Here is a 16,803-nt window from a genome sequence, read left to right as displayed (position 1 = left end):
ATTTATTCCTGTTCATCATTTCAAAAAGATTTGAATGACATACAGGGTCAATCTCCTAGGTGTCACATATGCATATCACTTTACTAGACCAAACCAATATGAACTGGACTTTGCCCAATGTCAGGAGACCATGGGAATGAAGAATTATGGGGGCTTTGTTTGGGAGACTTGTAACGGCATCCTGTTACAATTATTTCTTGTTTATTATAAAATTTTATTGATGCAAAAAATGAGTCTAGGTTAAATGAATTTACTTTAATTATTTATTAAATTATTTCTGGGTCTATAATAATTTTCATTTATGTCTCATTTTAACATTGTTTTAAGCAGTGTAAAGCCCGAGAATGTTTGACCAACTGTTTTATAATCACCTGTCATTTATTTTAAACTTGGTATGGAGTAACATCATGCATATGGGGGTGAGGATGGGGTCATTCACATTGATATATGAGTTGCTTTTGAAAACCTTGATGAAATATTAATTAATTTGCCTTAATAATCAATTCATTTAATGAACATAAATGTACAATATACGAATGTTTAATGTTTGTTCTTTCAAATTTAAAAAAAAAAATTGAAGCAACACTGCCACAGTTTTCATAATTACGTTTGCCTTGGTTTTTGGTTAACTGCTTACAGCGCTTACAGTGCTTTGATTTAACTTTAGTTTGCCTCAACCAAATGTTATGAAACTTATACACAATGCTTATTACTACATAATACAGATTAAGTACGAAATTTTGGTGGTGACACTTTTACCATACTTGAGTTATGTCCCTTTATAAACATAAACATTGCTGAATTTTTTAGTTTGTCTCAACCAAATGTTATAAATCTTAAACACAACCGTTCTAGAGTTATCATGGTTATGCGTGTTTACAAATAGATAAATTGCTGAATTTTTAGTTTCTCTTGACTTAAGTTAGCCTCAACCAAATGTTATGAGACTTACACACAATGCTGGTTACCACAAAACTCAGATCAATTTCAAATTTGGATAGCTTCACTTTTACCGTTCTTCAGTTATGTCCCTTTATAACTATATGATATGCAAGCAGTGGCATCATCTGTGTCCACATGTGGACACTATCCACATTTATTTTTTTCAGAGACAAGTGCATGTGATTCCCATTGCCATTCCGTCATAAAAATTACCTTCTACATCATAGTCTGTCTACAACAAGGTCTTCCCATGAAAACTGCTACAGACAAATTCAATGTAATAAAGACCGCTACAGATTTTCTTTCTTTTGTCAAACAATTAAAGGCTGGAAAAAAATGTTCTTAAGTTATATTAAATTACATGTAAGGTGTACATGTCTGTCTGGCAGATTTCAGCTGTCCGTGACCTCATTTTCATAGTTTATTGGTCAATGTTAAGATTTCATGTTTTTTTGTCGAGCCTGCGACTTTTGCAGAAAGCTCGACATAGAGATAGTGATTCAGCGGCAGTTATGGCGGCGGCGGCAGCGTTAGATAACTTCTAAAAAGCTTTATATTTTAGAAGGTGGAAGGTCAGGATGCTTCATACTTTGTATATGGATGCCTAATGTTACGAAGTTTCCGTCAGTCACATGTCCAATGTCCTTGACCTCATTTTCATGGTTCAGTGACTACTTGAAAAAAAAGTTAGGATTTTTTGTATTGTTAAATTCTCTCTTATTATAAGTAATAGGATAACTATATTTGGTATGTGCGTACCTTGCAAGGTCCTCATGCCCGTCAGACAGTTTTCACTTGACCTCTACCTCATTTCATGGATCAGTGAACGAGGTTAAGTTATGGTGGTCAAGTCCATATCTCAGATACTATAAGCAATAGGTGTAGTATATTCGGTGTATGGAAGGACTGTAAGGTGTACATGTCCAACTGGCAGGTGTCATCTGACCTTGACCTCATTTTCATGGTTCAGTGGTTATAGTTAAGTTTTTGTGTTTTGGTCTATTTTTCATATACTGTATGCAGTAGGTCTACCATATTTGGTGTATGGAATGATTGTAAGGTGTACATGTCTAGCTGGCAGGTGTCATCTGACCTTGACCTCATTTTCATGGTTCAGTGGACAAAGTTAAGTATTTGAGTTTTGGTCTTTTTTTCTAATACTATATGCAATAGTTCAACTATATCAATGTATATTTGGTGTATGGAAATATTTTATGATCTATTTGTCAGTCACGCAGGTTTTTTTTTTACCTTGACCTCATTTTCAAGGTTCATTGCTCAGTGTTAAGTTTTTGTGTTTTGGTCTGTTTTTCTTAAACTATAAGCAATAGGTCAACTATATTTGTTGTATGGAAGAATTGTTAGCTGTACATGCCTGCCTAGCATGGTTCATCTGACCTTGACCTCATTTTCATGGTTCATTGGTCAATGTTTAGTTTACTTGGTTAATGTTAAGTTTATGTGTCAGTTGTAATAAAGCTTTATATTTATCAACATAATATCAATGATTAGTAAAGAAGGCGAGACATTTCAGCGTGTGCACTCTTGTGTTAATCAGATATTATAAGCAAAGGTCAGCTTTATTCGCTGTATGGAATAATTGCATGGTGTTCATTTTGTCTAGCAGGGTTCATGATATCTGACCTTGACCTAATTTTTATGATTCATTAGTCAATGTTCAATTTGTGCAATTAGGTCTGTTTCTCAGATACTATAAGCAATAGTCTAACTATATTAGGTGTATAGTATGAAATTCAATCATGTTTTAGTAAAGCAGGCGAGAAATTTCAGTGTGTGCACTTTTGTTGTATCTTTTAATACAATGTTTTTTTTACCAATCTAATGAATAAAAGATAAATTTTACATAAACCCTTTAATCAGGTGATTACTATAGGTTTCATAACCACTGAGATTTGATTATCTGACATGGTTATCGCTTGATATCAACTTGAGTTATTAAATATCAATATAGTAATAAGTGATGTTTTGTTGAGTATATAACTATTATTGAAATTAAATAACAAGAGTTGAACAAGTGGTTGTTGTATGTCATGTATGTTGGTGTGGTTCATAAGTGTTTCTCGTTTTTTATATAGATTAGACCGTTTGTTTTCCTTTTCGAATTGTTTTACACTAGTCTTTTTGGGGTCCTTTATAGCTTGCTGTTCGTTGTGAGCCAAGTCTCCGTGTTGAAGACTGTACTTTGACCTATAATTGTTTACTTTTTACACATCGTGACTTGGATGGATAGTTGTCTCATTAGCACTCATACCACATCTTCTTATTTATATTAACACAACATTAGAATTGACAGAAGAAAGTCCCCTTTTGATTTTTTCAATTATTGGCTGCTTAGTCATTCAAGAGTTACGGATCATTGATCCTTAGATTTAAGGCAATTATACACAAATCCTGAACTTACTCCAGTATTCCTGGATTGATTTCCTCCAAACTTTACATTATTGTTGGGTTTGATGAAAGGAAGCTCCCATTTTGAGTTTTAAAGAATTTTTCAGTTTGTCACTCTAGAGTTATGGAACTTGAGCTGTACAGTAAATGGGCTACATTTTGTATGTCACAGGTTTTGGTACCACTTTGGCTCATCAATGCTCATTGAACTATAACCATGATAACTGAAAATAAAAGAGATAAATGCTTTATTTTTCTATTTCCAGTTATAGTTCAATGAGCCAAAGTTTTTTGTAAAATATTACCAAAATCTGCGACATAGCAGGGGCGTAGCTAGGCCAACATGATGTGTACTCAATGCCGGAAGGATGAAGTCAAAAGGCAAGGGTTCTGGGGGTCGCTTAAGGCCCACAGAAGCTCTGGGCCGGGGTTAATGGTGCAAAATCCAGCATTCTCACAATTTCCTGGGATTTAAATTGAACTCATGGAAATCTTATTTTCATGAGTAATTAGTCAATTTTTGAAAATAATTTGCAGGCCTCATCTCTTCTTTGAGGATATAAACAACATAGTACAGCGAGGTTAGAATTCTTTTGATTTTAACCATGCACATGTCAAATAATGTATTTATGATATACACGTTTGCTCAGATATTCAAATTTCTAAATGACATGTACATGTATGTGTATAATCATATTTTTGAAGAAAACTTGTTTATTAAAAATACATAAGTTGTTCAAGATATAAAAAAGAAGATGTGGTATGATTGCCAATGAGACAATGATGTATGTATTTATCTGTTCCAAAGATGGGTGCCACTACAACGCTACAAAAATGGACAAAGGAAGATAACCTCCATTCACAATGATTCAAATATAGTCTTATTTTTAATTTTATGCTCACATTGCAAAATGTTCCAAAATTAGAGCTATCTTAACAGTATGTTTTAAGGGAATATGATAGACACACATATTTTAATTAATGGAAATGTTGATTGTATCCTTTTTTTGTACTGAAGGATATATATTGTATTATTAAAATTGTCTTGAATGTACATGAAATATTTGCATCTTGATGTCTAGCAACAATCAATCAATCATGAGTTCTTTATTTTTTTGGACATTTGGTATATTTCTGCTTTAGGAAATACAGATGTGAAACCAAGGTGAAGTGGAATGCTGGTACTTGGGAAAATTAACTGAATGCAGGTTAGTAAGAGAAACAAAAAGGTCAGGACTGTTCAATAAATATGATCTTGATGATAGAATGCCAAGATAACAAGGAAAAGGGCACATGACATCAAATAAAAAGGACTGCCATCAACACAAAAGATTTTAAGGATTGATAGACACCATTTTTGATTATTGTCCTGCCTCAAGTGAATGGTAGAGGTGAGACTTAAGCATACAGATTCTTGTGATGGCATTTACATCAACAATTTATTAAAGTTTGTGACTAGGTCAGTTTAAAAGGAACTTTTAATGGTAATTAAATCAGTGACATTTTGGAATACATATAAACAAGTCTAAATTGAAAACAACGTTCAAACCTATTATTGCGTTGGATAAAAACCGCAATTTTTATACGTGTGCATGCAAAACATATATATATATATATATATATATATATATATATTCTTACCCCTAATCATGCTAATGGCCATGTATTAAATTTTGGTGGCATTTTTCACAGGGACTACAAATCATTTCTTTTCTGAAATTTAGAATAGCCTCTAAATTTCATGTTACAGATTTTTGACTCATAGCATATAGTTTCAGACAGTTTTTATACAACAGCAAAAATTTTGCGGTCATATATTGGTATCATGTCGTTGTCATCGGACGAAGACACATTGGTTTCCGGACAATAACTTTTGTTTAAGTGTATGGATTTCTATGAAATTTCACCATAAGGTTTATGACCACAAAAGGAAGGTTGGGATTGATTTTGGGGGTTATGGTCTTAACAGTTCAGGAATAAGGGGCCAATATGGAGCCCAAATAAGCATTTTTCTAGTTTCCAGACAATAACTTGTGAAATGGTGTATGGATCTCTCTGAAATTATACCACAAGTTACTGTATCACAAAGGGATGGTAAGAATTTGCTTTGGGGGGTTATGGCTCAAACTGTTTAGGAATTAGTGGCAAAAAAAGGGGAAATACAAGGGCTTCCAGGTTAATGGACAATTACTTAAGTACAAAACATAATTTTAAAGCAGTGTAAGGGAGGTAATTCAAACACATATTGTCAAATAACCTCCCTTACACTGCTTGTTAATTATTTATAAAGAAATGTATTGTCATTAGGTGATTAGCTGTCAATTTATTTTTAGAAGTTACTATTTTAAAAATGTTTAATAAAGGTAATTTAATTATAGCCATGATTATATATGTGAAGGAATTTTATTTTTACATATTACTTTTTAATGTTGCTAATGGAGGCTTTTTAATTTTAGGCATGATTATGATGTCATTTTCTATTTTTAAAATTATTTAATTTTAGCCATAATTATGTACATGATGTATGTGAAGGAATTAATTTTAGATATTACTATTTAATGTTGCTGATGAAAGTGTTTTAATTTTAGGCATGATTATGATGTCATTTTCTATTTTAATACTTTTATGATGTATTTAAATGGGTTTTATGGTTGCAAAGTCCTAGCTGTCAATTTATTTTTAAAAGTTACTTTTAAATGCTGATGAAGGAATTTTATTTTTAGGCAGTTAAGCTGCCTTATGCGAGCACCCTAGATTTGTGTTCTACCCAATAAATGCTGAAATACGTGCCATTGTTATTATCTAGCTGGATATAATGTTATTTATAACTAATTGAATAGTTTTTTCATACTTTTAATTCTGGATTACAAAAATATGACCAGAAAAAACCTTAAATGATCGTCGAACCACCCAAAAGTTTTGAAGTTGCACATAGGAAGTAGAGCACATTAGGAATCCTTATGTAGTTTATTATCCCCTGTGCTTTTGGTTAAGATGTCAAAGAACAATTGTATGAAATATTTAATCGCCGAAAATCTTTAAAGACAAGTAGTTTAGATTTCCCAAATGGCAAAAGTCGTAGGAATATTGTTTGTCGTCAATACGTGGTACAACTACGTCAGTAGTCTATTAATAAGTTCAACTGTTCATGCTGTTGGCGGCAATTTCAAATTAGAAGACGAAATTTTCGTATCATTTCAATTTGGAGGCAGGGGTTCAAATTAGCGGTGGTCCGAGGTCCGCGACCTTCCACTTTTGCAATCGGACTCTCGACTTGGTTACTAGCTACGCCCGACGGACCTTTCACTTGAAAGAAATTAAAAATAACTTTGCAAACCTTTTTACCAAAGTCTCTAAATAAACGATCTCAAAACGTATTTTCATCTTTATTATTCATAACAGCGATGTTCATTTTGTTCAACCGCTAGCTTTATACAGATAATCGCCGACAAGTAATGTGTAAATTCGAGTAAAATCGTATCTGACTGACAAAAACAACATCGAAAAACAATGGATGCCGTGTAGACAATTACAATATCGGGTCCGATTCCGGAAGCGGATAAGGGTAATTCCGGGTTTTGGAGATCAACTACAAAATAAATTTCAGGCAGGTGACAAAATACATCTATGCATGGTAAATAAATATAAACACTAGAAATGGAAACCAAAAGATATATGTAAAAGAAAGAAAAAGCAAAAAATATTTGATACAGAAACTCAAAATTACTTTCTGACAAATTTTAATGTCCAAATCCAATACAATGTGACAGCTGGGAACAGTATATCTAACAATATATATGTTCCTGGTGACAGTATAAATCTTCTTTATCAGTGATAAATGTTGATAATGCATGTAAGATGCTTTTAAAGTGTAAACATATTACTGCAATTTTTTTCTCAATTTTGAAGGGTCAGTTAAAATAGCTGGAAGTTTCTTACTTTGTTTTCACAAATAGTGCAACTAGATTATATGATACCTGAATGTAAGCAAATCATATGATATATAGGTGGAATCCTTTGGGTCACTCTACCCCCTCCTGTTTGATAACTTTGAAACGGATGAGATCCCCACCCCTAAACCATATATATTCATGTATGGGACTATATAACTAATCAAATGAAATATAGGGGGAAGTCCCTAGGGTTACCCCACCCTTCCTGTTTGAGAACTTGGAAACAGTCGAGATCCCCACCCCTAAACCATATATATTCATGTATGGGACAATATAACTAATCAAATGAAATACAGGGGAGTCCCTGGGGTCACCCCAACCCTCCTGTTTGGGAACTTTGAAATGGTCGAGATCCCCACCCCTAAACCAAATATATTCATGTATGGGACAATATAATAAATCAAATGAAATATAGAGGGAGTCCCTGCGGTCACCCCACCCCTCCTGTTTGAGAATTTGGAAACGGTCAAGATCCCAAGACAAGACAAGACAATTTATTTAAACTTAAGCACACGTATGGTGCTACAAGAGGATAACAATTATACATTAACAATTACATATATACTTATACATTTACAAGCAAGACACACAATAAATAAATAAGTGATATCATACAATAAAATTGAAATAAACCATATTTGGTTGATTTGTTTGCAAAATTCTTAATTGCAACGTGGATATGAAGTTATTGTAACATGCTTTGTATTATGAAAATATTTTTTCAATATGTCTTAGAAACATGCACACTTTTGTTAGCAGTGGCACGTTACAGTGTGATAATAGACCAGTAAGTTTCAATTGGGAAGGATTTTGTGTGTAATATGTAGGTATATACCTTTCTCTTAAAGACATAATTTGTTCATTGGAGCATACAAAAAAATAATGATCCCATAAACCATACATATTCATGTATGTGACAATATAACAAATGAAATGAAATATAGGGGGAGTCCTTGGGGGTCACTCCACCCCTCCTGTTTGAGAACTTGGAAACGGTCGAGATCCCCACCCCTTAACCATATATATTCATGTATGGGACAATATAACAAATCATATGAAATATAGGTTGAGTGCTTGGGGCCACTCTACCCCTTCCTGTTTGAGAATTTGAAAACGGTCGAGATCCCCACCCTAAACCATATATATTCATGTATGGGACAATATAACAAATCAAATGAAATATAGGGGCAGCTCCTATGGTCACTGTAAACCATCCTGTTTGAGAACTTGGAAACGGTCGAGATCCTCACCCCGAAACCATATATATTCATGTATGGAACTATCTAACAAATCAAATGAAATATAGGGGAGTCCCTGCAGTCACCCCACCCCTCCTGTTTGAGAACTTGGAAACAGTCGAGATCCCGACCTCTAAATTAAACCATATATATTCATGTATGGGACAGCAGAACTTATCAAATGAAATATTGTCCTGTTTGATAACTTGGAAACAGATGAGATCCCCACCCCTAAACCATATATACTTATGTATTTGGCAATATAACAAATCAAATGAAATATAGGGGAAGTCACTGGGGTCACCCCACCCCCTCCTGTTTGAAAACTTGATAACGGCCGAGATCCCCACCCCTAAACCATATATATATTCATGTATGGGACAACATAAAAAATCAAATGAAATATAGGGGTAGTCCCTAAGGTCACCCCATCCCCTCTTGTGTGTGTTTTAAGAACTTGTAAAAGTTTGAGATACCAACTCCTAAACCATATTCATTCCTGTTCGTCATTTCAAACAGATTTGAAGGTCACATATGCATATCACTTTACTAGACCTAATCAATGTGTACTAGACTTTGCCCAATGTCAGGCGACCATGGGAATGAATAATTATGGGAGCTTTGTTTGGGAGACTTCGTAACAGCATTCTGTTACAATTATTTCTTGTTTATTATAAAATTTTATTGATGCAAAAAATGAGTAGGTTTAAAGAATTTACCTTAATTATATTTTGAATAATTTCTGGTTCTATAAAAAATTTCATTTTAATATGGCTCATTTTAAAGAAAACATATCTTTCAAGCCCAAGAATGTTTGACCAACTTTATTATAATCACCTGTCATTTTATTCCAAACTTAGACATCATGGACTTGGGGTGAAGGCGGGGGTTATTTACATTTACTATGGGCAAGTCAGTCAGACCTCACCTTTGATCCCCGTAGTAGTAAACATTTGTCTGATTTGTGTCTCATAACTTTTGCACTGTAGAACACAAACTCAGTTTTCTTTCCAGGGAAGCAAGTCCATGCATACTATTACAAGCTCGTACTAAGTCAACTTGAACTACTAACAGTCAACTAATACCAACGTTAACTATCAACTAGAACAACTGCAATCATTTCGAACTTGTACCACTGCAGACACATGACCATTAAAAATATACTTGATATATGCGTTGCTTTGGAAAACCTTGATAAAATATGAACTATTTGCCTTAATAATTAATTCATTAAATGAACATAAATGCACAATATATGAATGTTTAATGTTTGTTCTTTTAAATCTTAAAAAAAATGAAGCAACATAGCCACAGTTTTCATAATTATGTTTGCCTTGGTTTTTGGTTAACTGCCTACAGCGCTTACAGTGCTTTGATTAGATATTACTATTAAAAGTTGCTGATGAAGGTTTTTTAATTTTAGCCATGACTATGATGTCATTTTCTATTTTAATACTTTTATGATGTATTTAAATGGGCTTTTATGTTTTAAAAAAAGCATTTTTCTAGTTTCCAGACAGTAACTTGTGATTGAGTGTATGGATCTCTCTAAAAATGTACTACAAGGTTTCATACTACAAAGCAAAGACTGCAATTGAGTTTGATGGTTAATGCTAAAAGGGGGATTCAAAAAGTTTGGGGGGAAGGAGGGGTTTCCAATTTTTTTTTAAAAGGGTTCATATTTTTTTTTTTAAATTTTCAAAATTTCAAATTTTTGAAGTTTCAAGAAGAAATCTTCAATTGCACAGTATTGTGCATTAGATTTGTAAGATCTTTGACCACATTTATTTTGTGTCAGAAACCTATATTATGTCAAAAATTTGATCACATTTATTTTGTGTCAGAAACCTATATTATGTCAAAAATTTGATCACAATCCAAATTGAGATAGTATCAAGCTTGAATATTGTGTCCAAATTTGCCCCAACTGTTCAGGGTTCCACCACTGCAGTTGTATCAGGCTGCGCTCAGTGAAGTATTTTCTTATCTAATGTCTATCTATTGAAGTGTTCATTAAAATAGCAAGAAACACATTTGGTATAAATATAAAAAATAAGTAGATGTGATATGATTGCCAATCCACCTAACTATTCACTAAAGTTCAAATGAAGTGGATGTAAGCAATTATAGGCAACGGTACAGCTGTCAACAATGAGAAAAACCAATACCGTTTAGTCAGACATGAAGCTTTAGGGCCCTGACATGAAAAATATGAAATAATTTAATTGAGAAAACTAACGGCCTAAGGCTAATGTATAAGAAAACAATTTGCCAAAACAAAAATGTAGTATTATAACTATTTTATTGTCTCGCCTTGACGGAGTCAAAAAGCGAGACATAGGTATGCTGTTTCCGGCAGCGTCGACGGCGGCGTCAACAATGTATTAGTTTGTGATTAGGTCTAGTTCATGGTGAACCACTAGTGGTAGGTCAATGATATTTGGTATGCAGTTGTATTAGCATTGGCACATCTCATTACCATGGAGATTATTTGGACCCGCCCCCTCAGTCAAGGTCTATCGACTTTGAAACTTTTCATAGTTTACATGTATAAGTTTGTGATTAGGTCAATTTATGGGGAACCACTAGTGGTAGGTCAATGATATTTGGTATGCATTTGTTTAAACATTGACATATCTCATTTCCATGGAGATTATTTGGCTCTGCCCCCTTAGTCATGGTCTATAGACTTTGAAAATTTTGCTAAGTTAACATGTATTAGTTTGTGATTAGGTCAGTTCAAGAGGAACCATTAGTGGTAGGCCAATGTTAATTGGTGTTCAGTTGTATAAGCATTAGCACATCTCATTTCTATGGAGAATATTTGGCCCCGCCCCTCAGTCATGGTCTTTTGACTTTGAAACTTTTCATAGTTTACATGTATTAGTTTGTGATTAGATCAGACTAAGATGAACTGCTAATGTTAAGTCAATGATATTTGGTATGCAAATGTATTGGCATTTGCAAGTATCATTTCCATGGAGATTATATAGCCCCACCCCTGATCATGGTTCATTGACTTTGAAACTTTTACATAGTTTAAATGTTAATGTTTGTGTTTAGGTTTGTTTAAAGGGAATGACTTATAATAAGTCAATGGTATTTGGTATGCAGTTGTATTAGCATTGGCACATCTCATTTCATGGAGATTGTTTAGCCATGTACCTTCAGTCATGGTTCATTGACTTTGAATATTTGCATAACTTACATGTTAAAGTATTGCTATTTTAATTTCAACATTTGCATATCAAAATTACAAAAAGGCGAGACATATCTCTGTGATAACAGTTTATATTACCAACTTTTGACTCTGGAGTATATAATTTTTCGACAGGTTACCTACTCTGTGGTAGGACATTATGGTAATAAGCCTATTAATAGAAACTAAAAGAAATTCATTTAGTTACTCCTACTTGACTGAGTGTCAGAAGGTCCTACCACAGAGAAGTTAACCTGTAGAAGAAATATATACTCTGGAGTCAAAATTGGTACAGGTAATATAACCCGAATAATTCAGTCATTATATTCCGCTGATCTACGATTACTACATTAACGTACCTCGTAAGTAGGAGAGATCGATTACGGGGAGGGACTGAATTATTCGGGTACCGGTAATATGAAAATATAATGTGAGCATACTTTATACCAAATGTGTTTCTTGCAATTCTCATGAACACTTCAATAGATAAACAGTAGAGAGAAACTGTCAACAGTAGAGATGATCAGCATACCTAGATCTTCCATTAGACATAATATGAGGGAACATGTTAAACCCTTGTTGCAGTAGGATGACATTTTCCTATGTGAAATGTTCCACAAAGGTATTGTAGAGAACAAAACATTGATGTTTCGTGCACAGTCAGCTCCACCCAGTAAGTGTTGATTGTTTGGTGTATCAGATGTTTCCATTGAAACTGTGGATGGCAATTGGTTACCAACAATGAGCGAAATCCGCAATCTTACTGTAAGAACTACTGACACATGCATGGCTCAGCTGACACAAGATTTAGGAGCCCAAAAGTGATAAATACGCATTCAACATACATTTATTGACATTTTGTGAAATTCCTTTAGTTACAAAAAATGTTTTATGCAAATCATTGTTTCAATTTGGTGATTTCAGTTGCTTATTTGTTAAATTTATACTCTTTTTACAATGAAAATATATACTTTTTTACAATGTTTTAGTGACAACATGAATGAGAAACAATGAATATCAAAAATTGAATAGTTTACCTCATAAAACTTTAATTGATGAATCATAATTTCTTTTTCATTTTTTTTTAACCCGTTGCAGGGGTCATGGGGGACATAGAAATACCGGGCGTCCATCTGTCTGTCTGTCAATCCATCCCTGCATCCTTTCGTCTGGTCTTGTTAGCACTCTCACTTGTACAATTCTTGCCAGATTTTTATTAATCTTATATCATAGATTTTTATCATCAATGTCTTGGAAGCGTTCGTAAATCAGTGCCGATCAACTAAATTTTAAAGAGTTTTGCCCCTTTGGAAACATTAGTTATATGGAAAATTGCATCGTTAGCACTCTCATGTGTACAATTCTTGCCGGATTTTTGTGAAACTTATGTTATAGGTTTATATCAGCAATGTCTCAGACAAGTTCGAAGATCAGAGTCAATCTATATTTTTTAAAAAGAGTTAACGTTATGTGCCTTAGAAATATATATTATATGGAAATTTGCATTGTAAATGCTCACACATATACAATTTTTGCCAGATTTTTATCAAATTCATATCAAAGGTTTATAACAGAAATTTCTCTGAAAATTTCGAAATTAAGTGCTGATCAAAGATTTTATTGAGTTATGGCCCTTTATCTCTAAGATAATTTTAAAAAGTTTCAAAAAACAAAAAACAAACAAAAAAAATGTACAACATGGGGGACTTTGGAAATCTGTTCTATTATTTATAGATGGTTTACTTTTAAGAAAATATTTCAGATGTTAACCAAGTTAAGAAACAGACCTCAGGAAAATCGTGAAAAGTGCAGCTGTGAGCATAAAGATCCAAATATGCATGAATAGCTGTGATGATCTTTGTCTAAGGAAAAAAAGATAGAACTCTGTACAAAAGATAGCTATAAGCTAAATTATTATAGCCTTACATCATGGCATCTAGACTCTCACAAGAGGAAGAAAACTATGTCAGGATGAGCTTGCTACTGACAGGAATATCTCCTCGTGCAGCACGAGCTTTGTTTGATCGTGAATTTGTTCCAGCATGCTTGAATGCCACAATAAAGAAAGAGTACAATAAACTTAGAGAACTTCAGAAGAAGCGAATAATTAACCAGCCACAGTGGAACCTACTGTTCCCAAGACGTCCTGGTAAGTAGCATTTGCCTAGCTACGTACGTTAACATCAAAAGGCACATGTCTACACAGTGTGAAACTAAATAACAAAAAATAGTTGTGTTTCCAGTCGCCCAACCTAATTTATTTTAAAAGCTCTTCCTTTAGCATTTTAAGGTAGCAATATACAGTTAGAAGGTGGATAACGCATTTTGGCCGTGAATTTTTTAGTTCTATATGAAAGTTATTGTGCAATAAAATTGATTTTTAGATTGCTGAAGAATAATATAGCCTTCAAAAGTGGGTTTATGTAAACATCAAGATTTGTTTTGCATGTTATAGGCCATTTTCTGTTTGACAGTCCGTATTTTCACATCTGTACCGCCCATGTCCATAAATAATTGTAGTGTTTCCAAAAAATATTTAAGCCTCAAATTTTCCAATTCAGTTTTATGGAAAAATGAGGTGAAATGCATATGATTTTTATCTGATCTATAGATCGATATATGTCAATGGTTTCAGAAAAAGTATCACTTGAATGGATTGCAATTCTACTTTGGACCTAATTTTGGTGACATTTTCACTCCACCTTTTTGCAATATTTTTTATCAAATAAATGCAGATTGTTGCCATGGTTTCACCAAAGAGAGATTATATTTCACCATTTCAACTATTGAAAATAAAGTCTATGGAAGATGCTGTTTCCATACATATGATCATGAACATACATAACACAAACATTTAAGCCTTATTTGTTAGAAAGCAAGGGAAAGAGGGTTGTTAAAAATTATGAGTGTCAATTTTTAAGTTTTTTTCCATAACTGTGTATTACTACCTTAGCTTGTCCCTAAATCTTCTGGGTCTAATAAGCTCTATTTAAAGGAACGTTTTTGTGACCTTGAATAATAATAATAATAATAAATGTGTCACAATTGACTTCATATATCTACACAATTCACGACATTCCAATTTTGATTTTGTAAATGAATTGCCCGATTGACTTGGCGTCATTTGGGGGGAAATGCTTCAAAGGACATTGTGACGTAAATATATTTGCTTTGTGATGTCAAAGTTTTCCGGGAAAATAACCAATTGGAAGATCACGTAGGAACTGATGAAATGGACCCAAAGACATAACAGATTGATGGTTTAAAAACACAATTCCACATGTGCAAGCAGGCAAAAAAAATAATTCTTTGCTATTTTAGGGACATGTAACAGGAAACAAAACTATTTATTTTGGTGCCTAAATACTTGTGGTAGTGGAGCCATTTTGTTTTCTTGTCTTTGACTCTATCGTCCCTGACAGACATAAATCGTAGACCTGTATACTTAACAGTCTTTATCATCAAACAAACAAAAATAACTACCTCAACACAACAAAATGTTTCCATCATAATAATGCAAGGGTGGATCCCAGAATTTGTCATTTTTAGCTCACCTGGCCTAAAGGGCCAAGTGAGCTTTTCTCATCACTTTGCATCCGTCGTCGTCTGTTAACTTTTACAAAAATCTTCTTCTCTGAAACTACTGGGTCAAATTTAACCAAACTTGTTCACAATCATCATTGGGGTATCTAGTTTAAAAAATATGTCCGGTGATCCGGTCAACCAACCAAGATGGCCGCCATGGCTAAAAATAGAACATAGGGGTAAAATGTAGATTTTGGCTTATATCTCTGAAACCAAAGCATTTAGAGCAAATCTGACATGGGGTAAAATTGTTTATCAGGTCAAGATCTATCTGCCCTGAAATTTTCAGATGAATCTGACAACCCGTTGTTGGGTTGCTGCCCCTGAATTGGAAATTTTAAGGAAATTTTGCCGTTTTTGGTTATTATCTTGAATATTATTATAGATAGAGATAAACTGTAAACAGCAATAATGTTCAGCAGAGTAAGATCTATAATTAAGTCAATTTGACCAAAATGGTCAGTTGACCCCTTAAGGAGTTATTGCTCTTTATAATCAATTTTTAACCATTTTTCATAAATTTTTGTAATCTTTTACAAAAATCTTCTCCTCTGAAACTACTAAGACAAATTTAACCAAACTTGTCCACAATCATCATTAGGGTATATATAGTTAAAAAATGTGTCCGATGACCCCACCCGCGAACCAAGATGGCCGACATGGCTAAAAAATAGTACATAGGGTAAAATGCAGTTTTTGGCTCATATCTCTGAAACCAAAGCATTTAGAGCAAATCTGACATGGTGTAAAATTGCTTATCAGGTCAAGATCTATCTGCCTTGAAATTTTCAGACCAATCAGGCAAATCGTTGTTTGGTTGCTGCCTCAGAATTGGTAATTTTAATGAAATTTTGTTGTTTTTGGTTATTATCTTGAATATTATTATAGATAGAGATAAACTGTAAACAGCAATAATGTTCAGCAAAGTAAGATCTACAATTAAGTCAACTTGACCAAAATGGTCAGTTGACCCCTTAAGGAGTAATTGCCCTTTATAGTCAATTTTTAACCATTCTCGAAAATATTTGTAATCTTTTACAAAAATCTTCTCCTCTGAAACTACTTAGACAAATTTAACCAAACTTTTACACAATCATCATTAGGGTATATAGTTTAAAAAATGTGTCAGATGACCCCGCCCGCGAACCAAGATGGCCGACATGGCTAAAAATAGAACATAGGGGTAAAATGTAGATTTTGGCTTATATCTCTAGATCTGAAACCAAAGCATTTAGAGTAAATCTGACATAGGGTAAAACTGATTATCAGGTCAAGATCTATCTGCCCTGAAATTTTCAGACCAATCAGGCAACACGTTGTTGGGTTGCTGCCCCTGAATTGGTTATTATCTTGAATATTATTATAGATAGAGATAAACTGTAAACAGCAATAATGTACAGCAAAGTAAGATCTACAAATAAGTCAACATGACCAAAATTGTCAATTGACCCCTTAAGGAGTTTTTGCCCTTGATAGT

The 16,803-nt window shown here is 33.6% G+C and overlaps 1 protein-coding gene across 1 annotated transcript in view; it reads left to right on the top strand.

The window, feature by feature from the left end:
• The window catches only part of LOC127739169 (uncharacterized), a 78,683-nt gene that overhangs the window by 22,407 nt on the left and 39,473 nt on the right, over positions 1 to 16,803 (top strand). The window contains exons 2-3 of the mRNA XM_052250770.1: positions 4,495 to 4,559; positions 13,504 to 13,890. Coding sequence (XP_052106730.1) covers positions 13,671 to 13,890 — 220 coding nt within the window. The 5' untranslated portion in view covers positions 4,495 to 4,559; positions 13,504 to 13,670. The remainder of the gene's footprint in view (positions 1 to 4,494; positions 4,560 to 13,503; positions 13,891 to 16,803) is intronic.

This window comes from Mytilus californianus, unplaced genomic scaffold (assembly GCF_021869535.1).
Source record: "Mytilus californianus isolate M0D057914Y unplaced genomic scaffold, xbMytCali1.0.p SCAF_1, whole genome shotgun sequence".
Taxonomy (NCBI): Eukaryota; Metazoa; Mollusca; class Bivalvia; order Mytilida; family Mytilidae; genus Mytilus; species Mytilus californianus.
Note: the sequence above shows the minus strand (reverse complement) of the source record. Positions and strands in the feature narration are given on the sequence as shown.